The sequence below is a fragment of the Pongo abelii genome, chromosome 2 (genome assembly GCF_028885655.2).
Source record: "Pongo abelii isolate AG06213 chromosome 2, NHGRI_mPonAbe1-v2.0_pri, whole genome shotgun sequence".
In the NCBI taxonomy this organism is placed as follows: domain Eukaryota; kingdom Metazoa; phylum Chordata; class Mammalia; order Primates; family Hominidae; genus Pongo; species Pongo abelii.
This window is the reverse complement of record NC_085928.1, coordinates 129,496,860-129,524,462: the sequence shown is the minus strand read 5'-3', so window position 1 is coordinate 129,524,462 and position 27,603 is coordinate 129,496,860. Positions and strand designations below refer to the sequence as shown.

The window sequence follows — 27,603 nt, the reverse complement described above, 5'->3', positions numbered from 1 at the left end:
GGAAAAGGACAGAATAATTTTGAATCTATTGATAAGCACTCTTCATTACTACTTTCATGGAATTCTTCATTGCTTGTCCAACGTTCATAATCCAAACGAACCAAGTAATAGAGGCAGAGAGTGTGTGTGTGTGTGTGTGTGTGTGCACGCGCGTGCGTGCACGCTTTCAGTAGAGTAGAGGTGTCCTGAATGCTGATTCTTCACCAGGAAACACGTGTATAGCAATTACACACACAGAGAGGCACAAAGACACAGAGAAGTGTTGTTTTGTGCACGTCATTCCCAGACTCTTAACAAGCAATTTCCGAATCAGCTTAGTCATCAAAAATATCACTAATGAGCTGTCTGCCAAAATGTGGCTCAAAATCTCATTCCTTACGAAGAACATGCAGGGATAATTTCTTTATCGAGTTACCGCCATAAAGTACACTGACTTGAGTCCATTTGTACAACTTCCGCTGTTACCAAAGGACTGATCAGATACTGACAATTCAATGAGGTTAGGGTTGGAAAGTCTCGCCTTGAGTATCTGTGTGCACTGGGCCAATATAAAACAGTAATAAGAATATATAACTATAATTAGACAATGTGAAAACCTTCTGAGTTGTTTGATAAATAGTTTGCTACTGCAGTTAAGAATGTTGTTTTTCAACAGTCAGGCCTAATATACATTAACAATGCATATTATGTACCCACTGTGGTCAGAGCACAGGCCTCCCAAAGTGCTGGGATTATAGGCATGAGCTACCTCACCCAGCCCTGTTTTGATTTTTGATACTGCAAGTAAGTGAGAACATGTGATGTTTGTCTTTCTGCCACACTTTCCTCAACATTGTGCATTGTACTTAGCACAATATTCTGTTCACAGTATTCTCAATGAGGGCCAGTTAAAGAGCCAGGCAAATTGGAGCTCAGATCCTGTTGACATTTACTGAGTCTTCTGAAGAATATATTGTCTCTAAAGAGGTACATGAAGAATGCAGAGAATTCACACTACATTAAAGCATTTTGCATTGGACTTTATCTTTGTCTGCTTTTCACTTTTATTATGCTCGTTCCAAATCACTCTCTTCTATGATTATGTGGATTTTTAAGAAGCCAGCTATGTTGTGTTACACAATTAAAGATACCTTATTGATTTTTCCTTTTATTCTATATGATTTGACTCGTTTTCACATCAACCGGTGCTAATGGATATATCTGCTAGTATACTCCACAGGCATTTCAATTAACTCATCCAAAACTACATTCATCCTTTCTGAAGCCTTTTGCTCCATCTGAGTTCCTTAGCTTGCTGAAGGGCACCATAATTTGCTTGGTTTATAAAACCAGAATTCTGGAGTCAGGCTTCATTGTTGACTCTCCTTTAATCCCATGTCCAATCTATGTCTTATTCTATTTGTGCTACCCTCATTAATGTTCTTTGGATTCATCATGGCGGAGACCAAAGTCTTGGGCCCTCTCAGTGGGACCCTTGCAATAGTCTCCTGGCTGGTTGTCCAGCCTCACAGCTTTGCTACCAATCCATTTTCCACACAGCTGCCAAATTGGCCTTTGCAGATCTGACATTGTCATGTCCCCACTTCAGACCTTCCAATGACTCCCCAGTGGGTACATGCAGGAGAAAAGTCCAGTCGCCCAAACTACATGTGTAGAGTCTTCCATCCAGATCCCTCCTTTCCATTCCAATCTCTTACTACTCCCCAGCTCAGAGTTTGCATTTTCTATATTTTGTGCAGAAGGCCCTTGCCCAGTTCAGTTGTCACCTTTCCCCAACCAGTCCTTTGTGGGCTAGGTGTGCATCCTGTGTGCTTTCATAATACTCGCACCTACCTACATCTGAGCATGGAGCCAACCCTAAAGGCTTGTCTTTTCCCCAGTAGGCTGTGAGCTAGTTGGGAGGAAGCAGGGGGTGGCATGAGCATGCCTTTGACTTTTGTATCCCAACATCCAATGTAGGACCTAACACATAGCAAGTATTCATGAAACTTGCCCAATTCATTCAATCACTTTTTAACATTATATCATTCTCACATCCAATTCTGTTATTTCTTCTCATTGCCATTCTCTAATTTAGATTTTATCACTATTCTCTTTCCATGTGCATTATAATCCATCTAAAATGAAATATTCCTTCCCCAATATATCTGTCTTGTCTGCTGAATTCTTTTTTTGTATTTTTTAACATTTTTCTCCCATGCTCTCTGTTCTATCATGTCTTTTCTGCTTTCCTGCCATGAAAGTGATCACCTTCCCTTTTAGGACTAATTCTCTTTCCCCTCGACCCCAGCACACGTACGCTTTATTTGCATTGTATTGCTATTATTTTGTAGCAGTCACTATTCCCTTGTTAGATTGTGGGCAGGGATTGTTCCTCCCTTACTCTCTTCCCTCACGGGTCTATCTCAGTGCTTTTGTCATAGAAGGGGCTCAGAATTGAATTGGAACTGAACAGAATTGAATAAACTATCCATTTATGAAATAATTTGCTTTAGAGTTGCTAGAATTAAATGGCTGCTCCAGTGGCAATATTACTCTAACTCACTAATATCATTTGATCCACTGAGGAGCTAGTTAATTGAGTAGGTGGATTAAAAATATAATCTGGAGGAAGAATGTTTTGGCTGGGACCCACACACTTTTTTTTGAAAAGCTTTATGATCTCTCAGCTACAATTCCTCTTGATTTTCACCCAAAACAGCAATAGGACTCTTTCCACATGACTGTAGATGGCTGGCTTAGGAATACAAGGCCATACACCTGTGTGCCAGATGTGCTCTGCAGCCTGTCTGCTACCCCAGCCCATCTGCAAAGCATACCCCATGCTGGCTCCTTTCTATAGGAAAGGGGGCATTGGTTCCCAGCCTTTTTACATGGTAGGTTCCCTGGTGTTTGCCTGTTTTCCTTAACTTAAAACCCCCTTCATTGAATTTCAATGTATTGGGTGACCTTTGCCAACACAGGAGGCCTTAGTTCATTTGCTTATTGGTGAGTCTGCTTTTTCTCTGTGTGCTTGATTTTTTGCCTGGCAATTTTTTGACTTGTATCACCATTTGTGAGAGTGCTGTTTGGTCTTCTGTAGCCAAACCAGCCACATCAGCATCAATAGTAGTTAACAGGTGATCAAATCCTCAGAATTTCCATGTGGTGCCAAAGAATGTCGTCTGATACTGAATGTAACTTTAGCAGGAATGAATGGGATTTGATAACGAATGGGTCTGTGTTGATGGACACTGGGGACAAGGTAGCTTTGTGATCTTCTTTGTTTCTGTAAGAATGCCTCTGCAACTGAATTCAGCCCATTTCTATGCCAATGTGCTAATAGTTGTGGAATCTCATTCATCTCAACAGAGGCCAGTTAGCCCTGAAATCCCATCTGTTTGAGTGGATGCAGTAAAATGTCATGGAAATGTGGCCATTCATTCACATCACTAGTGAATGCTTTCTTGCTATTAATTTCCCTTCATTTTAACTGACCCTAATCACATAAATTCTAGGCCTAACTCCAAAAAAAAAAAATAAAAGGCAGTTAGACTTTTCACTTAATTTTTAATCCTAATTTTTGAAGTGCTTGTCCACAGAGACAGAACAAAACAGTTATTTTAAAAATGTGCGCAGAGTCTAAATGGAGATGCTCTCATTCCTACAACACGTTCAAAAAATGCCTCAGCCAGTATTTTTGAGTCCTTCTTGGCATAAGATGCCCAAGGCTGTATTTTGGCCCAGAGGAATTTTTAGGCTGATTATTTTTTCCCTCCTGAAAGAGTTTAAGCAATAGAGAAGCAGGCTGAGTCTTAGCTAGAACAAGGCTAAAAGAGGTGCTGTCTCTAGCAGATTGCTCCAGTGACACAATAGTTAGGAATGTGGCAGGCCTTTCAGTTAAACTTCTGGCTAACTGGACAGCTGAAATATTGGAGCTAGGTCAGGCTAGAGATCGTAGCAGACACTTGTAAAACCTCAGTCAGCGGAAAAAATGACCACGTTCATACATTTGTCATTTTCTTAATAAATTTCCTAAATTGATTTTTAAGTCAAGAAATTTGACTTCTAAAAAAGGATGTATGTATGTGTATGCATGTAAACATACATCTGATATAAATGAATGGATAAGTAATGTAGGAAACAATAAGGTATCTGTTCAAAACAAATATGGGAAAAAAGTGTTTTGTTCTGTTTCCAGCTATGTGTGAATGTGAACTGGCTTAAACATGCTTAAACTTATCAGGTATTTTCATGGAGTCAACAATATTAACAATGTTAACAATGTTAACAATATTAACGATAATTAGTGCTTCCTTACTGCCAGGCACAGTTCTAAGTGTGTGTGTGTGTGTGTGTGTGTGTGTGTGTGTGTGTGTGTGTATATATTTTTTTTTTTTTTTTTTTGAGACAGTGTCTCATTCTGTCACCCAGGCTGGAGTGCAGTAGCGCAATCAAGGCTCACTGCAACCTCAGCCTCCCAGGTGATTCTCCAGCCTCAGCCTCCAGAGTAACCGGACTGCAGGCATGAGCCACCAACAGCCAGCTAATTTTTGTATTTTTAGTAGAGATGAGGTTTCATCATGTTGACCAGGCTGGTCTCAAACTCCTGGCCTCAAGCGATCTGCCCGCCTCCACATCCCAAAGTGCTGGGATTACAGGCAGAAGCCACCATGCCCAGCCCTAAGTATCTATATTAACTCATTTAATCTTCGTCACAGATTTGTGTGGTAAGTCCTGTTATTTTCTCATTTTTTAAATCAGAAAGCTGAGACTCAAGTTGAGATTTTACTCTTTGTCTCTAACAGAAGTTTGATTGCTATGGTTTGTTTCCTTGAATAAGACTCACCTCTTTATTTGCAAGGTGTGAATTCACAAAGCAATGTGCTGACCAACTTTAGATCAAACACACCAGAACTGATGCAGCAGACTATTGTTTATCCAGAATGTCTGTAATTTGACACATTTTGAATTAATAACTTTTCCAAAGTGTGGTTATCTTGACTTCGAAAGAATGCACATGTATAAATACCAATTTTCTCCATAATGTGATATTTGCACCAATGAAGTTAAACTACTTTAAACATAATTTCCTGCCCAAACACATAAGCAGCTAAGAAACATTACTGCTCATGTATTACCAGCCAGCCTATCAAGATAATACTGCTCTGTTTCCTTACAAACTTTCCTTCCCATATCTTTATCCTGGGGACTGGCTACCATAATTTTGCCTGAGAGATAACACCATCACCTTATATCATATAGAAAACCAAATCAAGCTTCAATTATTAGAATGCTGTAATTAGTGAAATATTAACCATTTAGAAATATTATTTTTCAATAGTTCCATGGCTTGCATTCTTTGTTACAATTGCTTATAATCTCTCCCATAAATTCAAACGAGTGCTGTTGGCTTTCAAGATGATCCTTGAAGAAGCTGTAGACCTATTTCAGTGGTGCTACTAATTATCAGATTGTCATTTGAATTCTTCTTGTTTTTTAATTGCCTTTGTAGCAAGTATTAGTTTTTGGGGGGAGGTGGTAACTCTTCTTCCTTAAGATATATTTGCTTTAAAAAAATAATTTCAGAAGAAAGTCTAGTCAATTGGGGCAGAGAAGATTTGGGAATCAAAAATTGAAGTACAAATATAAAGTCATGAAATTATTATGTTTATATAATTAATGACTTTATTAGTCCAGTTATAACATAGATCTGCACATTTCAGCAACTAAATACAATAAATATTTATTTCTCACTAATGTCATCATCCAGTGCAGGCGGGTAAGAAGGCTGTGCTCCATACAGCTATTCAGAGACCCAAACTTCTTCCCAGTAGAGGCTCTGATATTTTCTAGGTCCTCAGAGTTCCATATTGAACCCTTCGCATTCAGTCAGCAATAGAGAGAAGAGAGAGTCTGAAAAATTCTGTAGGCGATTTGGGGGACTAGGCCTGGAAGTGGCAGACATCACATCACCCACCTTCTACAGGCCAGAACTTGGTCTTATGCCCCCAGCTAGATGCCGAAGAAGTTGGGAAATACTGTTTGGCTGTGTAAGTGAAAAGAAAAGAAAATGATATTTGGTGAGAATATAGCAATGTCTCTGCCACATTTCCTCTAGTGATGATTTCTCCCAAGAAAAGTGTTCCAAATTGTCTTTTTTTTTTTTTTTTTTTTTTTTTGAGACGGAGTTTTGCTTTTGTTGCCCAGGCTAGAGTGCAATGGCACGATCTCGGCTCACCGCAGCCTCCACCTCCCCCTCCCTGGTTCAAGCAATTCTCCTGCCTCAGCCTCGTAAGTAGCTGGGATTACAAGCATGCACCAGCACGCCTAGCTAATTTTGTGTTTTTAGTAGAGACCAGGTTTCTCCGTGTTGGTCAGGCTGGTCTCGAACTCCTGATCTCAGGTGATCCACCCGCCGCAGCCTCCCAAAGTGCTGGGATTACAGCAGTGAGTCACTGTGCCCGGCCCAAAAGTGTCTTGAGTAATAGCGTCATCTGAATAAGTTGTGAGCCACATACTATGACTGTCTGGAAGGAAAAGTGCCACTTGGAAATATATTCCGGTTGACTTCTTGTATGATCATACATTTTATCCATATTGCACACATGGCTTCATTCAGATGACTGAAGCAAAACAGCTGTATCCTCTTTGATCTCTTAGTCATCTTTTAGAGGTTTTTCTGACAACAAAAAGGGGGGCAGGTCTCAGAATGGGAGTGGAGGCCACACAGCCAAGCTGCCAGAGTTAGGGAGAAGAAGGCATTGGAATAACTTAAAATGTCATTTCCTAATGTGAGGAGGCCAAACTTCAGTATTCAAATGAGGTTAAACTTTTATTTTTCTTGTAGGTACTAACACCCCCAACACCCACAAAGAGAATAAGGGAGATAATTCAGACACATCTTTATTTTAGGGGAAGAGAAGACTACCCATTCTTTCTCCTCCCAACTATCTTGAAAACCACAGGCTAATTAAGACAGTAAAGGAAATTCTTAAGTACAAAAAGTTTAAAAAACAAAACACTGAGATTTGATATTTTTGTTTAGCTTCTCTCTATAAACTCACACATTGGTGCAAGAACACTGTCATTCTTTCCTGTAACTGTTTAACTGTCTCCATCATATCTATTTGACATCGATAGATGAAATAGCTCTATCATATATTATCTCTAGGCTCTGGTAATTTTCAGGACAGCTCCAAGTCTGCAGATAAATAAATGACCTTACATAATTTCCACATGGCAAAGTGGAGAAAGCAAAATAGCCAAAGGAACATTTTAAAAACTTTTCTAGGAAAGGTTGTACTTTCCCAATAAAAGGACCACACTCTTGCCTTTCCTCTTGACATTACTTTGACCCCTGGCTTCTTCTAGAACCCACGTCTTTTATAGAACTGACATCATGTGGCTTTGTCTCTGCTGCAGGGAGTTTTCATAGCCAGCAGTGAGCATCTTCAAGTTTCTCTCACTACCCAGCACCACACATTGGATTTTCCACTGTGTGTGAAAAACAACAACAAAAAACCTGGCTACTGAATCCAGGAGAAATAATTGGTCAGTATTTGTGGCTCATGCTCTTGATTAGGTCCTTTAAGGAGGCTCAGCATGGGTTGATGTATTAGTTTTTTATTGTTGTGATAACAAATTACTACAAGCTTAAAATAGAAATGTATTATCTTATAGCTCTGGAGGTCAGAAGTCCAAAATCAGCTTCCCTGAGCTAAAGTCAAGGTGCCGCCATGGTTCGTTCTTTCAGAAGGATCTGCAGGGAGAACTTGTTTCCTTGCCCTTTTCAGCTTCGAGTGGCTTCCCCATAGGCCTTGGTCTTTGGCTCCTTCCTCACCTTCAAAGCACATCACCCCAAATTCTGCTTCCATCACATCACCTTCTCCTCTTCTATAATCAAATCTCCCTTTGCCTCCCTCTTGTAAGAATCCCTGTAATTACACTGGGCTACCAGATAATCCAGTATCATCTCCTTTTTGTTGTTGTTGTTGTTGTTGGAGACGGAGTCTTGCTCCGTCACCCAGGCTAGAGTGCAGTGGCCCACTCTCGGCTCACTGCAACCTCTGCTTCCTGGGTTCAAGCAATTCTCCTGCCTCAGCCTCCTGAGTAGCTGGGATTACAGGCACCCACCACCACGCCCAGCTAATTATTAGTATTATTATTATTTTGTATTTTTAGTAGAGACAGGGTTTCGCTATGTTGGCCAGGTTGGTCTGAAACTCCTGACCTGAAGTGATCTCCCGCCTCAGCCTCCCAAAGTGCTGGGATTACAGGTGTGAGCTACCACGCCTGGCTGATGTCAAGATTCTTAACTTTAATTACATTGCAAAGTCCTTTTGCCATATGAGGTAATGTTCCCAGGTTCTGGGAATTAGAACATGGACCCTGTGGGGGCCATTCTGCTGTCTACCATTGCTGGCTCTGTTTCACAGAGGCCTAACTCCATGTCCTTTTAATGTTAATGTAGAATTGTAAATTAACGATACTTCTGCTTCTCCATACTTTCATCATGGTCTCCACTAGCTCACAAATGTAAAGCACTCATCATTCTCTTCCACTATTTTGCCTTCCCACTTTTCTTAGTACATATTCTTGTGCGTATCTCTTTGCAGAGCTAGTTTTTTGTGTGTATCTTATTCACTTCTTTTTTCCAAAATGTTGAATATATTTTAAATAACAGATGCAAGTTTACAACAAAATGTCTTCTAGATATTCCCTGAAGATGAATAGAGGAAGGGGCCCATGGAATGTATGCATGGTGAGGACCAAGACCTAACCCTGGCAGAGCCCCCTGGATATGAGAGCCTTCCAGGGAAAGGGGCTGCATGGTACCCATAGAAAGGCTAGACTCTGTGCCCAGGGTACAGAGACCAAGACAGACAGACACACAAGACAATCTGGCCTCACACCTTGGGCATGTATCAGCAGAACCTGTGTGGACTGAGGCCTGAGAGCCCAACCCCAGGGATGGGTGTGTGGCTTGGTTTGTGTATGTATATATGTGCCTATTTCTTTTTTAAGTTTATTTTTTAGAGACAGAGTCTCCCTCTGTCACTCAGGCTGAAGTGCAGTGGTGTGATCATAGCTCATGCAGCCTCAACCTCCTGGGGTCAATCAATCTTCCCCCATCAACCTTTCAAGTAGCTAAGACTATAGGCAAGCACCACCATGCCTGGCTAAATTTTTATTTTTATTTTTGTAGAAACAGAGTCTTGCTATGTTGCCCAAGCTGGTTTCAAACTCCTGGTCTCAAGTAATCCTCCTCGCTTGGCCTCTCAAAATGCTAGGATTATAGGCACAAACCACACACCCAGCCATTCTTTTTAAATTATCAAGATATAATTCAAACAACAGCATTCACCATTTTAAGATGCACAATTCAGTAGTTCTTCGTATATTCACAAATTTGTGCACCATCGCCACAATCTAATTGCAGAATATTTTCATCACTCTAAAAAGGAACTCCACACTCATTAGCAGTCACCCTCTATTCTTTCCTCCCTCTAGCACCTGACAACTACTAATCTACTTTCTGTCTCAAGATTTGCCTATTTTAGACATTTCATATAAATGGAATCACATAATATGTGGCCTTTTATGTCTGGGTTCTTTCCTGTAGCATAATGTTTTCAAGGTTCATCCATGTAATAGAACAATCACTACTTCATTCCCTTTTTATGGTCAATCAATATAATTTTGTATAGATGGACCACATTTCGTTTATTCATCAATTAATGGACACTTGGATTGTTTTCACTGTATGGATATTGTGAATAACGCTGCTATAAACATTTGTGTACAAGGTTTTATGTGGACATGTTTTCAATTCCCTTGACTATATACACCCAGAATTGAAATTACTGGGTTATGTGGTAGTTCCATGTTTAACTTTTTGAGGACTCGCCAAACTGTTCTCTAAAGTGGCTGAAAGATTTGACATTCTCACCAGCAATGTTAAAGCATTTCAAAGTCTGCATATCTCTCCATTGCAAAACCTTGAGAGAGGGAGAAAACCCTAATAGTAGGCTGACTTTCCTATTATGTGTCAGGATAAGGATTTAGAGTCCAATCAAATCTGGTTTAAATAAAATACAGGAACTAGACATTTCTTCCACACCTGAAAAATAGTTATTTGTGGTGTGGTGGCTCACACCTATAATCCCAGCACTTTGGGAGGCTGAGGTGAGCAGATTGCTTGAGTCTAGGAGTTTGAGACCAGCCTGGGCAACATAGGGAAACGCTATCTCTACAAAAAAAATAAAAAATTAGTTGGGCATGGTGGTGATTTCCTGTAGTTCCAGCTACTCAGGAGGCTGAGGCGGGAGGATTGCTTGAGCCTGGGAGGGGAAGGCTACAGTGAGCCAAGATCATGCCACTGCACACCAGCCTGAGCAGAATAAGACCCTATCTCAAAAAAAAATATATATATATATATTTGTTTATTTGGTCTTGCCTTCCTTATGTAATATCATAATTCTAATGTGCTTTCTAACATTTTTCCACATCAAGGAACACACAGAAATTAATAATATTTGCATGGCCCTTGGTGGTCAATAAAGAGTCTGCTAAGGGATGGACACATTGAGTCAAGGGCCCCGTTCCCTCACTCTCAGGCCCCACCAAGCCACACTAGAGGCTGGGGAGATCAAAATCACAGGCATACTTCTAATCCATTTTCTGGAACACCAATTAGAAAACTCAATTCTACTAAATTCAGTTGTGATGTTTCTTTTGACCTCAGGAGGTAAAGGTAGTGGGGAATGAAAAAGAGCATGGAATAGGAGAAGACCTGAGTATGGGAACTTTCCTGGCCATAGGTCTTATTCTCAAAGGAACTAACTGCGTGTCACACAGTATCCAAAATGGGTACAGATTCTTCTCCGAAGAGCTTGGTATGGTGGACGAAGAACAGACTACAAGGAGTGCAGACAGAGGTGTAGGTCAGAGTTGTGTGGTGACAGTCCCAGACTGGCTGCCTGGCTTGACAAAAAAATGCAGCTCCTAGAAGCATGAGGATACAGTCTGGCCACTGGGGAGAAGGTAGCTGGAAAGAACTAGTTATTATAGCTTTGACCTCAGTCAGAAGGTAGTAGGGGTGGGTGTTGGAGGATGGTCAAGTGATCTCACCCGAGAAGCTAATGAGAATGGGTCCAAATATCACCCATAGCCCACTGGATATTGAGCAGCAAGACTATTAGAGATCCTGATTGCCATTATAGGAAGGTCCTAAGGTGTCCTTAACCTGCTTCATATAGGTGGGAAGGCCAGTGTTAATGCTGAGCAAGCATGGGCAGCCCACGTGTGCAGTGACCTGACATTCTGTGACAACTCTGACAGTCCTGACCTACTATGGAACCACGTGACCATCTCATTTATTTGACCACAAATAACTCAAATGTACCTTGAAAATTCTTGCTTTTTTGTTGTCTTGACTTTTAAATTCAAGTGAATGAACTTGTTAAAAATACATTTATACATTTGTGGCTAGACTTGATTTTCTAGAATAGATATACCCCTTAAAATTATAGGTATGTTGTAATATTTAAATATTAAATACTTATTTAAATCTGCTACTTCCTATTATGGTTTCAATTATGTGAATTTTTCTTTTATAAAATGAATAAATGTTCCAAAAACTTATTTTCAAATAGAAATGGGTACGCATACATGCTGAGTTTGACTATAGCAAGTATGCTGTGTCTGTTTTTAACTCTCTATCTTAAATTATAAACTACAAGAGTCCAGGAATCTCAGCTGTGTCTCTGTCTTGCTCTTTCCAGCACTGTGTCATTCATGAATGAACACTTCCTAATCCCATTCAGTAACATATCAGGCTTAATCTCAACGTGCAGGTCGACCTTCAGCCATGGTCTATGATCACAGTCAACTGAAGATTGGGCACCTTACTCTTCTAAAAGGGGCAGTTAAGTACTGAGTTAGTATGGTCCTTCTGGGATCTAAGGCCTAGAGAGATAATTTGGGAGTTGGTTTTAAGAAAGAAGAAAGAAAAAAAATACAAACCAGTTTCAATGGTTAAAGACACGGGCCTCACAATGTCTAGAATGCCATTCTTGACACTAAAGCCAAACTCAGAAGCACAGTTGTAGCTACTGTGACTCGTTTTGTCTCTGTTTCTATCAGTACCTTGCTTCTCTGTTCTCCCTCATGTCTCTTGTTTACACGTGGTTTCTATAGTCTCATGGCTTCTGCCACCTTGCTTTTCTGTATACATTTCCATTTCTATGCCAGTCTTCTCTCTCTGTCTTTCTTGGTGTCTTAGGCATTCAAAACCAATCAACAGTAAGACTCTGATAGGATAGATGGGTCAGCATCCAATGTGGAGACTCCCACTGGGCACACTACTACTTCTAAGCTCTCTCACAGGCATCTGCCAGCCTGTAGATCCTGTAGATAGCTGAATTTCCCTTGAGAACCAAATCCTAGGCAAGTCTTTCGCTTGGCTTGGGAGGATTCCATAATATGTAGCATGGAAACTGTTGTACAAGGAGTTGCCTACCACTGCTTTTCTCAAAAACAAGCAATGGTACAAGCAGACCTTTAATCCAATACATCTATACCTTACGTTTGGGAATATACATGAAAAGAACTTAGGTGAAGCCTGACTTCAGCATGTGTGTGCAATGCTAGCAGATGTAACAACTTTGGGTTGTGCGTTGACTCCCTAAAAACCCCTATTTACGTTACTACTCTCATAGTTTATAGAAGTAAAATCTTAGTGTTTTATACATTGTAATATATGTGCATTTCTGCCTATTATTTTTTCTGAAAGTCATATTTGAACTCTGTTTCTTTAGCAGATGGAATCTTACATATTTCTTTTTAAAATGGCCTAAAAAGAAATACAGGGACATTCTTTACAAGCTTCTTAAAAAAGATTTTACTGTATCAAATGACCCCTCCTGATGCAGAGGAAGCTATTTAGATTTCATCCTCCCTCACTCGGTGGTCTAAGACTTCTTTGACTGCGTTATTTCCTCTAAATTTCTCTCTTCCATCTCCTTTATTTCCAAATTAAAAGGAGGCAAGAAATGCCTCTTTTTTGGCCAAATTCAAGTTTTTCCATTGTAGCTTCTTTTTAAGTTGAGAGTAATTTTATCAGCAATATTTATGATGAGGATGCTGAATATACGAGAGGTTGCAAAACCACCAGGCATGCAAAACTGACTTCTTTACATCCATGTTTCTTTTATATCAAGAACAGAAGCAAAAGCAACTGACAGGATTTGTGCTGAGCCTGGTATTTTTGCTGAAAACAGGTATTTGGCTGAATGCATTTCAGAAATTTTAAGTGGCATTACCTGGAACCAATCTCTTAAATAGGGAGGTTTGAGCTAAAATACATTGGGGAAAAAAATGGCAATATATATGTAGTGTCTGTCAAAGCAAAGATTTCCCCACACCAAGTTCTAAATCAGCCAAAGAAGTACAAAAGAATTTGTTGTATTCTATCACAAGACATTGAAAAAGTCTCTCTTTTTCACTTATTTCTGTTTTTTATGTTAGCCACATCAGCCACATTGTGAGTAAATTGCAGCCAGAGGAAATGGACACGTTTTCTCCAAAAATCTTGTCTGTTTTGTTGCTTGGATCACTCTTGAAGGCAGCACAATGCAAAACTAATAGTTCTCACCATTTCAAAGTGTTTAGCTCCTGTGTCTCAAGGCCAACTGTAATAAGGGTCCTGTCTCCAAGGTAGGGTCTTCAAGAAATCATATATCAAGTCATCAATGCGTTAAGTGGCATTTCACATTATCCAGTATATTTGCAGATGTGTGTCTAAGTTAAGCCAAATCCCGTCTATATTTTATTTATTATTTGTAGAAGACATTTGACACAGCCCCATGGCATGTCCATAATGGCAGGTCAAATCTCACTTTTTTATTGTTCAATTTCAGATTGGTGCTGTTACTGCCTTTCTCTTGCCACAAGGGAATACCAATTTAGATATTGATTTAATCTTGTCTCAGCTGTGGTCTTGAGTGAACCGTTTCCTCATAGTTAAATTATTGTTTAACTCCCTCTTCAGAGAAGACATGTAGAGCTGAAAAGGTTAAGGAATCATCCAGTGTAGGTTTCCCAAACTTATTTGACCACAGAGCTCTTGTTTTTAAACTTAATGAACATCCAGTGAAATATAATGGATTAAAAGACGTGCACTTTTTCCTGTTCTCAAATCTTCACTAAAATGACAGGAGATGTAAAAAATATAAATCATCAAAGATAACAAGAACATGAGTGATGCTAATCACTGACAAGAAATGGCACCAACTTTTTTGGAAGATGGAGAGCAAATGTGCAGTGTCAAATAAATGAACAAAGTACTGAAAGCAGATTGCTAAGTGTCTAAATAAGAAGATGAAAAGGGGATGCAAGGAGATACTAGCAGTGGAATCTTGGCCAGTCCCAGAGAGCAGAGGCACCAGCTATCCTGAAACAAGGAAGTGATGATTGAAAGGAAAATTGGTTGTTGTTCTAAGTAAGCAGAAGATAAATTCACTCCTCTACCAATTTTATCTTGATTATTGTAACCCATCCCTGGTAAGAAAGGTAAATCTACTCTTTGAAGAAACTAAATCAGAGGGGTTACTGAGTTCTAGACACCAAGCATGAATATACCATAGGGTGGTAGTGGCGGACTGAAAACTGGAGGAAGATGTGAAAGGCCACATATTTCATAGTAAGTCCACCAGCCGCCCCAGCCTCATTCCTCCATTCGAATACTAGAGTCTTTCATAGGGTTTTTTTCTTTCCACCCCACCCTGGACAGATACTTACAGGATTGCTCCGTGGAGTTATCCAAGAGTCCCAAATAAAAAGCCCATTAATCTGACATTCGGGAGTCCCACAATGAAATAAATGTAACAGTTATATAACTTTTTATGAAATTCACTCATTTGACAAGGTTCAGCCATGAAAACAATTTGCAATAAACTTCCTCTTTTTAATATGAATGGACAGACTAGAGAATTTGGCAGACAATACAAATGAGAAATACATCTAATGTTAATGGAAATAAAACAGAAAAAAAGTGAGGAGAAAGAGTCGATAATATAATAAGCAGAATAAAACACTGAAAAGAACATCTGTCTTTTTTTTTCTTTTTCTTTTTTGAGATGGAGTGTTGCTCTGTTGCCCAGGCTGGAATGCAGTGGCACAATTTTGGCTCACTGCAACCCCCGCCCCCCAGGTTCAAGCAATTGATTCTCCTGCCTCAGCCTCCCAAGTAGCTGGGATTACAGGCAGGTGCCACCATGTCCGGCTAATTTTTTGCATTTTCAGTAGAGACAGGGTTTCACCATATTGGCCAGGCTAGTCTCAAACTCCTGATCTCAAGTAATGCACCTACCTCAGCCTCCCAAAGTGCTGGGTTTACAGGCGTGAGAAACCATGCCCCACCTAGAACTATTCTTAATATCCTAAAAAATATCAGAAAATACGTGGCAGTCATGACAAAGAACAATGTATAAATAAGAAAAGACAAGAAAAACTTTTAGATGTTAAAAATATGTTACCATAAATGTAAAAATCAATAGAATAATTGGAAGTTAATGGTGAGGATATCTTCCAGAAAAGAGAACAAATGGATGAAGAAGTGGAAATGGAGAGAAAATAGAGACAATCAATTCTGAAGGTCTACCATCTAAATAAGATTTCCAAATGGAGACAACAAAACAGAAGTTAAGGAAGATATTATCAAAGGAAGTGTAAAATAAAATTTTTCCTAACAGTACTTGAGTCAGCAGATTGAATACATTTACCAAGTGCATAGCACAGTGAAGCAGGGAAAGGGATCCTTGAGATTAAAGAGAAGAGTACAAGAAATGGAAGAATTTCACACACACAGTATCAGAAATCTGAATAATATTGGACTTTTCTAAAGCAATGTAAAAAGCTTGGGGAAATGGCACAACATACTTAAAACTCTGTTTAAAAAAATGACTTCTAATCCACAATTTTATACCTAGCCAAACTGTTAAACATATGTGAAGTGCAACATAAAAATATTGTAATTCATGCAGAGTCTCAAAAAATTTACCTCCCACATAAAACATCCTTCAGAAAACTCTTAGGAAAAAAGCTACCCAACTGAAAAAAGCCAGAAAAGAAAGACATGAGTTTCAGGAAATGGGGATTCCGAAAAAAGAGAAAAGCAATAATAGAAAGTCCTAGTCTGACATCAGTGCATGTGCCTAGGAAAGAAGCCAATCAGCCCTGGAGCAGGAGGAATGTCTCCAATTGTGGAATTCATTTATCACATGACGTGTCAGACAAAATTGTTGGAGACTTAGAAAAGAATTATTCACGGATATAAAGAAGACTAATCAAATTATGTAAATAAAGCTGTTAACTCCAGGAAAAAAACAATTTTATAAGAAAACTATAAATGCACTATATCACATAACTCAACTGTAACAATATTTATCTGGTCATAATATAAACATAATGTAAATGATTTTTATTTTTAAAATTGTGATAAAATTATGTTGGGAGTAAGGAGAAAGAGGTTTCTATGTGTGGCCAATAGTTTAAGAGAGTTATATCATATTTATAGTAGGAACCAATAGATAAAAAAAAATTTTGGCTGGGCACAGTGACTCATTCCTGTAATCCCAGCACTTTGGGATGCTGAGGCAGAAGGATCACTTGAGTCCAGGAGTTCGAGACCAGCCCGGGCAACATAACAAAACCACGTCTCTACAAAAAATACAAAAATTAGCTGGGCCTGGTGACACACACCTATAGTTTCATCTACTCTGGAGACTGAGGTGGAAAGATTGCTTGTGCTCAGGTGTTTGAGGCTGCAGGGAACTGTGATTGTGCTGCTGCACGCCAGCCTGGGTGACAGAGCGACACCTTATTTCTTAAAAAAAAAAAAAAAAAAAAAAGAAAGAAATTGAAGTACTTGCTTCTGAGGGGAACTCAAGAATGAGAAGGATAGAGAGCTGTTATTCTTTATCAGTCTCAAGCAGGGGTCAGGAAACCATGGCCCATGGGTCAAATTCATCAGGCTGCCTGTTTTTATAAATAATGCTTTATTGGAATACAGCCACACCAAATCATTTGTGGATTCTCTGTGGCTGCTTTTGTGCCAAATTAGTTGCTACAACAGGAGAGTTTAGCAGTAGTGACAGAGACTGTATGAACCACAGTCTCAAATATTCACTTTCTGGCTCTTTACAGAAGAAATTTGCCAACCTCATGTCTAGAGCTGTGGCTCTCAAATGTTAGCTGCATCGGAGTCCTCTGGAGGGCTTGTTAGAACGCATGTGAGGGGAGGCTCTTTCCAGAGTTTCTGATTCAGTAGGTCCCTCAGGTGGGGCCTGGAGAATTTGCATTTTTAACCAGTTTGCTGGTGATGCTGATGTTGCCAGCTGAGGGACCCACTTTGAGAATCACTGATCTAAAGAAGCTATTTGACTTTTAAAAATCGTGTTGTAAGTATTATGTTTATAAAATAAATTTGAATTGTCGAGAAGTATAAAGTTGGAAGCTTACATGCAAATTTGAGCTAAACAATACAAAAATGACGTCTGGTGAATGAAATGTAACAGAAAATCATTCAAATGTTATTTAAAAAATATTTTCATGGAACAAAAATAATACACTAGAGAAAAATTATATACATATGTGTGGAGAAAAATAGAAAAATAAATTATTTTGTTAATAAGATATCATAGATACAGGCATAAATATTAAGATTTGTAAAGATTACCAAGACCCTACCACTGAATGTGCATGTGTGATTCAAGCGGTTGACCAATCATGCTACCTCCTGTCTGGCGTTTTGTTTATCAAAGGCAGATTATTGCCTAACAATATCAACTATACCGACAATTATTATTTTAATCTTTTTTTTTTCATTTAGTATGTTCTTGTAAAACACTTATTTTCTGGAAAATGCAGTTTGAGAAACTTGACATAAAGCCTACTTCTCTTCACTTGACCCCTTTTACAGATTCTGAAACTGATACCCAGAGAATCTCTTGGCTGGTAGATCCAAGACCTTCTAACCCAGTCCCTACTTCCTTCCTCTCTTCCACTCAGCTCCTGTTTGCTTTGCCTGAGGTGGTGAAGGAAAGAACCCCAGATGAGCCCAAACTCAAATCAGACTTAAAGAAAAAAGAGCACTGCTAATCTTTTTTTCTAAAAGCCTGAAACAAAGGAAATTCTCTGCTTCCAGGAATAGCCTTAATCAGTCACATATGTGAACATAGACCCAGTGACTGCTCAGACAATTTTCCACAAACCTAATGTCGGGATTTTCTTGACACATTGAATTTTTTTTTTTTTTTTTTTGCCTATTATCAGTATAAGTAGTTTAAAAAAAAAAAAAAAAAAAGCCCAGACATGATACCAGACCTCTCAACCAGACAGGCAAGATGCTGACATTCTGCAGCGTTTGAAAGCAAAGAGAAATGAAGGATTATTGAGGGTGGAATAATGGTTTTTTCCCAACCAGTCCCTGGTTGGTAAAAAAAAAAAAAAAAAAAAACAGCTTTAAAAATCAGAATTGTGCCCTGCGGGGGTGGATTTGCTGAACTGTCAGCTCCACCAGTTAATGAGGTAGTTTGTCAAATGGAGATAGAAAGACCATTTATAACAATGCTATGCTTTGTGTGTGATTTAAAAATCAAATTGAGTGGAAACTCAGCAAATACTAAATGGTATTGTTTATTTTCTAATTAATTTGCTACAAACTACAAAATAAAACTATTGAATATATTGGATAATGTATGCTTTTTTGAAGAAAAAGCACCAAAAGCACCTCTGAGATAAAACGTATTCAGAGGCTGTTTACTTTCTTTTCATCAGAGAAACAAGTTGTAGTTTGAAAGTTTGAAAAAGGCATTGAAATTTTGGGTGGGATTTTTAGAATTAGCGTGTTGTATAAGCCAACAGGCAATGTCATCTCCTTTGTAAGTTCAGCGGAGTACTAGGGGGCCTGGGACCATATGGTCTCACTGTTGACACTGTTCGTTTTTAATATTAATAGGCCAGGGATTCAAGGCCCTGGGGCAGATGTCATCTAAGTGAGGACAGAAGCAAACATCACAACTGCTCACTGAGTTTTTCCTCTGTAGAGTACAACCAGCATAACATAGGCGTTCAAAATATATAAGCTTAGCTTGGCAGAGGGGCAAGAGCAGAGAAGGTGATTCAAATTCTGGCTTAGCGAGGGCTTACTCTGTGACATTGAGGGGAATTCATTGAAACTCACTGAGACTTACTCTTCTCATCTGGAAAATAAAAAATAACTGCCTTTAAAGGGTTAGAGCTTATAGTGAGGTGCCTCACATGTGGTAAATAGTCAATGAAAATTATATTTTATTAGAACATTGTAGGGTTTATAAGAATCAAACTGACTCACTTCAAAAACTGAAGTCAAGAAGGCTTAATGAGTGATTGTTCTCAACCTTACCCAGATCCCTCATTTTCTTCCTTACTTCAAGGATGTAAGCTTTAGTCCTAACATTCTTTTCCTGGGATTACTATAATATAGGCTCCCTACCCTAACCCCAAAACCTCTTGTCTATTCCAGCCCAGCAAGCTTGTTGTGAGAAGTATATTATTTTGACGTGATAACAAATATGTTAATGTTAATAGAAACTTTTACCAAGTGTTTACTATTTACCTAGTGTTTACTATATACCAGGCACTGTTTCTCTGTTGTGTTACCTCTTTTAATCCTCACAATACCATTCTGAAGTAAATTCTATTATTCTTATTTTATAGGAAAAAAATAACATTGAAAGGACAAATAATTGCCCCAGGGGCAGAATTATTTGAGCTGGACACACTGGCTCTAGAATCACGCTCTTAACAACTACTCTATTCTGGCCTTGAAGTACTCTTGTTCTGTGCCACATGAATCTTTTTTTGTGCCACATGAATACATTCAGAGGCTGCCATTCAGTGGGCAGAGTTGGGGAGCTTCTACTTAATATTGGTTATCAGGGCCAAGGTGAGGCTATAAAGTTTACAGCCAGCCCACTCTAGAATTTAAGCTTCTTCTATTCCCAGTCTCAAGGAATCCTAGGTGTTGAGCATCTCTGGATTGTCCTTCATGAAGCATGGGGCAGTTTAGACTTCTTTAACAATATGACCTCAATCAATAGTTGTTAAAACTAGCAGCTCAGGGCAGAAATCACATTAGTATTCTTTGGCACTGTATATATCTCTAGTTCCTACATTAGCGCCTGGCACACAATAGTGAGATTTGGTTGGTGAATAGGTGATTGGATAGACAGACAGACAAATGGGTCATCAAATGGATGGATGGATGCACAGTTGTGAAAGATGTTGATAATAAAGAAGTGATACATAATATTTTACTCTGTCTCTCATTAGGTTATAGTTTCTCCCATAATTTTATTATCTTGGCTATGTCACTCCAAATAGCCACAGTAAAATCCAAAGTTATTCATATAAAAGAGGTAAAATTTGGAAGCATATCAGTTAGAATAGCATTAAATAGTTTCCCTAAAAAAGCAAGAAAAAAAATTTCATTCATTCAACTAATACATACTCAGGGTCTATCCTTTGTCAGGTACTCTTCTAGGAGCTTAAAGCATAACTGTTAACAAAAACACACTGCCCTCCTGGTGAGTGCATGCTAATGGGGGAGACAGACAAAAACAAACACTCCCACATGTAATGTATCAAGTCGTTTAACTGCCATGAAGAAAAATTTAGCAGAGTGATATAGTCAAATAACATAGGAGTGGAGGGTTTTGCTGTTTAATATCAGATGGTCAGTTATTTTTAAACTGAGTAAAAGTTGTAGTCTATGTTAGAATGTGAGAAAAGAAAATTAACACTCTTTGGGAAGTAGTGACTGTAGAAAGACAAGGAATTAGGAGACCTGGATTAGTATTAGAGACGTTTTGTATAGTAACTTGATAAAGAGGGAGAGATTTTTTATTTGTGATATATATATTTTTTTCATTTTTTCTTACAGAATTAACAGCTCTGAAATTTGAAGGTGCTAGTGTCTCCCCAGTCTTAAACTGAGAAGCTGAACGATGAAAGCATCCTTCCTGTAATCAGTGTAGCAAAATGAGAGGCAGAGAAACCATGCTGGGAAGAAGCAAGGTCATCAGTTGAACCATCTTGACTTTGGCCCAGAACACAGCTCAGCCTCAACTCCTGCAGTGCATTTACCTCCCTCACTTTGGTTTAAGACCTGGAGTGATGTGTTCCTGCTCCAGAGCACCTTTCTTTCTATGAGGCCCGAAACATGACCACCAGCAGCCACGCATGTCCGGTCCCAGCAGTGAATGGACACATGACTCACTATCCAGCCACACCCTACCCGTTACTCTTTCCACCTGTCATCGGAGGACTTTCCCTGCCTCCCCTCCATGGCCTTCATGGACATCCACCTCCGAGTGGATGCAGCACCCCGTCGCCGGCAAGTAAGTCCTGCTGGAATTTGCTCTCTTTTCTCTGGGTTGATTGGATGAAGGGACCTGAGAAAACAGAATGGTTGGTATCCAGGGCAATTTCTTATTTCATTGGGTGGTGGTTTCTTTTGGTCTTGAATTCTACTTTTAGTTCTGTGGAAAGAGATATGATTTGAAACTAGACAAGTGGCAAATTTTAGAATTCAACCCGTTCAAAGCTACATTGGTATTTTGCTCTATTTCATAAAATGCAAACACAAAAAGTGATGAGCATATGGGGTTAATATCTGTGATCAATATCTAAAGAAATTGGCCATATGATAAATAATGGAAGCAGTGAATTAGGAGATAATACCATAAAAATCACTAATGATAATACTAGAGTTAAAATCTATTTTGGTTGTGAGATCTTCTTTGAATCTTGTACTTGTTTCATGTGTACAGATGATATCTGTAATTGTTCTCAACTTCCCATAGACCTTTGCTACCAATTCATATCACATTAAGCTTTTTTAGTGTCCTTGGCACCTTTTGTTTCTGTAGTAGCTATTTCTTATCCCAGATCTTCCCTTAAATTTTCTGTATAAGGTACTATAAAATAAAAATAGTCAAAGTTAGAATTCTCCAAGACTGATATGACTTCCACATTGAAACATCTATATTGTGCAATTTTTAGAAAGTTCTGCCTGTTTAAAGACAAACTGTGGTAGCCAGCGAGCTTTTCCACCTGTTAATAACTTACTTGGTTTAGCATCTGGAGGTGAAAAGTCATGTTGACTTAACAACAGGCATCCACAGCATGTTCTCCAAGTCCTTTCTGGCTCATAGAGCAACAGGAGTTCTTTGTAACTCTTCCTGGTGATTGTTTTGCATTTTGCTTCTCTTCAAGGACTTCCCCCAAATATTAGCGTGGTATCATTGGAATACCACCTTAATCTTTCTATATTGTGCTCTTCGTGCCTTCACTCATTCCTTCTACTACATCCTTAGCTCACCAAAAGCAGGGAGCTTGTTCTACCTAAGTAGAATCCCTGGTACATTGCCTTCAAAAATAGTAGGGGATGGATGTTTGGACGGACGAACAGACTGACAGATAGGCAAACAGATGACAGACTTTCACTTTTGGGATGTTGATTGCAATCATAGTACTATATCATTCCTGATAAACAGTGACCCGATTTGCTGATGATTCTTTCCTTCTGTGTTTCGAATTTCTGGCTTGAGCATATGACCCTCATGTCTCTGGAATTGCCTAAAAACCTTCTCCCATGCTTCTGAAGTTCAAACTGAAAGTTGAAGCAGCCAAAGCAGCGCATTGACTATCCAGAGAAATGGACATAGTACCAGTACTCAAAATATCTTGCTGACCCAAGTGCTGTTTCAAATCATGTTCACTCAATATGCAAATGATATAATGAAGTTACTTTTAGCTAACAAATGAGGAGGTCTAAATGATTGATAAAGCCGTGAAAATTTCACCTATGAGCCTCTGTATCTAATTCCATTGCTCAACTGGCCTGATAGCACATTTTAACAGGTTTCTTTCCTGAGATCAGAAGCATATTTTGTAGATGTAGCCAAGAAGTTGAGATATGAGTAGGATTCCCATGCTGAATGATCAAATTTGGCAGATTGAAACTCTAAGGCAGCCTGAAACCTCTAGGTTCCCAACAGCAACCTTGGGCTTTGGGCTTCTTTGGCTACTGATTTATTTTTATTTTTATTTATCTTTTCTTCCTTCCTTCCTTTCTTTCTTTCCTTTCTTTCCTTTCTTTCCTTTCTTTCTTTTCTTTCTTTCCTTTCTTTCCTTTCTTTCCTTCTTTCCTTCTTTTCCTTCTTTCTTTCTCTCTCTCTCTTTCTTTCTTTTTTTCTCTCTTTTTTTTCTTCTTTCTTTCTTTCTTTCCTCCCTCCCTCCCTCCTCCCTTCCTCCTTTCTTTCTTTCTTTCTTTCTTTCTTTCTTTCTTTCTTTCTTTCTTTTTCTCTCTCTCTCTCCTTCCTTCCTTCCTTCCTTCCTTCCTTCCTTCCTTCCTTCCTTCCTTCCTTCCTTCCTTCCATCTCGCTCTGTCACTGGGCCACAGTGCAGTGGTATGATCTCGGCTCACTGCAACCTCCACCTCCCGGTTTCAAGTGTTTCTCCTGCCTCAGCCCTCTGAGTGACTGGGACTACAGGCACACACCACCACACCCAGCTAATTTTTGTATTTTTAGTAGAGACGTGGATTCACCATGTTGGCCAGAATAGTCTCGATCTCTTGACCTCATGATCAGCCCACCTCAGCCTCCCAAAGTGCTAGGATTATAGGCGTGAGCCACCGTGCCCGGTCTTGGCTACTACTGATTTTAAGGAAAGTGCAGAGCATATTAAATGGAAGAGTGGTTGAGATATATCATATCTAAGCCTCTTTTCCACTCAAAATACTAGGTAATTATTTTTATTTCACAGTTACTAATAAAGTACAAGATACCATTACTATTAGATTGAACTATAAAGCAGTTGTCATTTTCTAGATCAAAACTGGTTATATACTGGCATCGAATAGATTCAACCTTTGGAAAGAGAGGGTTTGAAGTTCAAAAAAAGATAAATAGTGGCTGACTTTTTTCTTGAGGGCCTTGTAAGGAGAGTGCTGAGTAACTGCACCTTGAAAGGTGTTTGGAGAAGGGGCAGAAAAAGGACTAGGTACAGAAAGTTCAGGCTGGAAACATCAAAGATGACTTACTTCATACCCTAATACCTTGTGTTATTATTTCTTGCTACAGTCGAAGCACATGAAAGCTGCTCAGATGGAAATGATTAAAAGAAGCCACAATGAATATGACTCTGTTAGTTGGCCCTCAAAGAAGGAATTGTCCTTGTTAAAGCCCGTGTTTTCAAAAGTTCCTAGAAAAGGATAAAGTCTTAAAAATTAACCACAGACTTGGCTAAAAATAAATTTAAGGTTTTATCCATGTACTGAGATTAGTAGGAAGGTAGCCAAATTCTGTAAAGACTCAATAAGTAGCAACACACATACTTGGGTGGAAAAGCTGACCCATGTGGAATAAAAAGGGAACAAATGGAGCAATGGAACATTGGAGAATGACTCTGTAAAGAGATTCATGTCATTGAACTGTAGGACTTACTGATATCTCTTTTGTAATCTGTACATGTCTTGATTCTGCAGCTCACTAGAAAGAATAAATTCTCCTGCCCCTGTAGTGAGGGTCTGTCAGCACCAAGTAATTGTAAAGGCTCAATAATTCTCTACCTCAAAAGCAAGTAAGAACAATTTCTATAGCAGCTACTGAGGTAATACCTGCTCCTCACTCTTCTCTCATTCCCTTCTGACTCTGGTCAGCTTTATCTCCTAGACCTGAACCTGAGCTCTGCGTATTGAACTTCTCTAAGCCTACAGCGCAATGGCTCCATTCCCACACGTAAAGATGTCCTTAATGCAATATCTACTTTGCAGTCATTTAACCTCTCTGAATTTCTATTCTATCAACTATAAAATATTTTTACTTACAGGACAGACGTTTATTATATATCTAAATATTTTAAGAATGAACGTGAAGTCTAAATTAGAAAGGAAACTTGTACTATAAAGGGGTGAAATCGGATCATCCCCAAGATCTTTTCAGCTCTAATAGGCAATGATTTCACTTAATTCAGGTTTCTCCCGGTCCACATGCCATTTACAGGGGTGGGCCCTGTTCTTTTGCGGTGTGGAATACTTGGCTATTGGTATGATCATTTGTGACCACTCATGATTCATAGGGGAAGATGTGGCCACTTTTCAGAAGGTCTGTTCTCAAGAGCATTCTACCTTAAAGAAAAAAAGATATTTGCAGAAGAGAACTTGAAAGCATCTTCTGTGTGTACATGCCCTTGTCTTTGCATTCTGACTTAATTTTTACAACACAGAGTCTCTATAAGCTTAGAACACAGGGAACATATGAAAAAAGGAGGAGTTAAAATATGTAATAAGAAAAACTACCATGCATTGAGCACATCTTGGATTACTCACAGAGCATTTAGTGTATGCCATTCTTAGTCTTTTTAATAGCCTCGATGTCACTGCCATTCCGTTACAGAAGTTCCATTTTATAGATAAAGACCAGGAGGCTTACAGAGAGTAAAGAGCTTACATAACCAGTTAATGTTGGAGTCAAATTCCAAATCCAGACCTTGAGACCCCAGAGTGCATGCCTTTCCCAGTGTTTTGGGCAATGAGGCCAGCATAATCCCTTGGAAAATTCACAGCTCCACCATAGACATCTTTTTTACACGATGTTCCAGGGAGTCCTTGGAGATGATGGATATATAAAGGACCTTGCAACCTCTTTAATTTAATCAACTACTGTGGAAGCCACTATCAGTTTTCATCACAATGGAGACTTGAGAGGGTGCCGCTGTAGTGCCTTTGATAAGCATGACTTACAACAGGAGAAGAGCCTGATATGCTATGCCAGGGAACACTCAAAATATTATGTGGTAGGGCTCTCTGTGAGAGTTGGACAACTGTCTGTCTATCTCTCTTTATGTTCCTTTCATGGCTGCTTGTTCTGTTTTATTGCTGCACATTGCTTTTTATAGGTTGTTGCAAGCTGGAAAATATTGTTAAGTGTTTTGGCTTCAGAACCTCTCTCAAAATGATCTCAGTTTAACTCCAGCATCTTAAAATGCGAATTCTTTTCCCCTTCTTTTTTAATGATCAGAAAGTGCTCTCCTGTCAAAATCACAAAATAGGGTATTTGCTTAAAAAATCCCAACCTTCTGGAGAGACAGGCTGTGCAATCTCAGAATTACCAATGATGGAACATAAAATGAGTCTTATTTCTATTTTTTGTCTTAAACTAAGAAGAGTTTTGTTACCTAGCTTGTCTAAAGCAGGGTGTGCTGACAGATTGAATTTCCTTATTACATGTTAGGGACAATTGACTCAGAGGTGTGGATCCTGTTTTAAGTATATGCAGATTGATGGCAAGTAAATCCAACTCATTAATTTCTACCATCACCTTTTACTCCGTAGTCTTGTCTTCTTTCTATTGAGATATATTTGTCCTTAAACTTACGCAATGACTCTACTGGATAGGAATCACATTTGATTTTAAGATGTCAGGGACTTAATATATTGCTGGTATTTTGTGAAAGTCAAACATAATAGTATTATTTATATCTATGTATCCTTACATTGTTAAACCAAATAAAAATAAATGAAAGTGAGACACTTCTTGGGAATTTGAGTAAATTCAGTTATAACAGTTTTGTCCATTTCACCTCCCTCATTGGCTTAGGGAGGTCAAAGGCTTTGAATGTTTGAGAAATAGAGTTTATACTGTTGACATGATGGAACTATTTTAGTGGACTTTCTTAGGCCCAGAGTCATATGTGTATTCTTTAAGAGGCCATTCCTTAAAGGTGAACAGGTATTGATTACTTCAGTGCCTCTTTTCCCCTAAAAAACAAGAATCTTTGTGTCTTCTTGATGTTTCTACAACTTCTCCAGACTCTGGTTGAGTATTACATGTATTAAGTAATCACGTTGCCATTAAAAGTAATGGCAAGAACCACGATTACTTTTGCAGCAACCTAATAATCCTTAGAAGAGTTCTAATGAGGGGCTGAGCTCATTCTGTTTTTTGATCTTTACCCCCAAAGGGATCAAGAATATATGAATATGAATTAAAAACAAAAAGAGTATCATTCACTTTCATCAAATTAACTACAATGCCCAAAGGAGTGTCTCAATTGTGGAAGTATGTCCCTAAGTAGAGGTAGGCTTTCAGTCCGTAGAGGCCATCGTAAAGACGGGAATGAATTTACCTTCAAGTTACTCCTGCCAATCACTTTTTTCCTAGGAAGGACATGACTGAAAGAATATATACAAACAAGGTCCAAGAATGGAGAAAAGATGGAGTAGTGGTTTAAGAATTTGTGTTAGAATTCCTTTGGATAAAGACATTCCGGTTGTATTTATTAGATAAAATGTAGATATTCAAAAAGAGCATTTTGACCTTATAAAAATTGAACTTTGGAAAAGTTAGAATCATGACAATGGCTTTGAGTTGGCTGAGTTCATTATAGAAAATGAGACTTTCCATATCTCATATTCTAAAGTTCTGCTTCAATGAACTCATCCATCTGCAACTCCTATAGATTTCAGATAGGGTATATTCAGATGGCCTTGAGTGATGGGAGATTAGCCTCCAT

At 38.9% G+C, this 27,603-nt stretch overlaps 1 protein-coding gene across 5 annotated transcripts in view; it reads left to right on the top strand.

Annotated features, from left to right (window-relative positions):
- The window catches only part of RARB (retinoic acid receptor beta), a 779,733-nt gene that overhangs the window by 332,584 nt on the left and 419,546 nt on the right, over positions 1-27,603 (top strand). For all 5 annotated transcript variants that reach the window (XM_024244251.3, XM_054552500.2, XM_054552498.2 and 2 more), the window contains one exon: positions 20,966-21,422. In XM_024244251.3, the coding sequence (XP_024100019.1) occupies positions 21,245-21,422 (178 nt within the window). In that variant the 5' untranslated portion in view covers positions 20,966-21,244. The remainder of the gene's footprint in view (positions 1-20,965; positions 21,423-27,603) is intronic.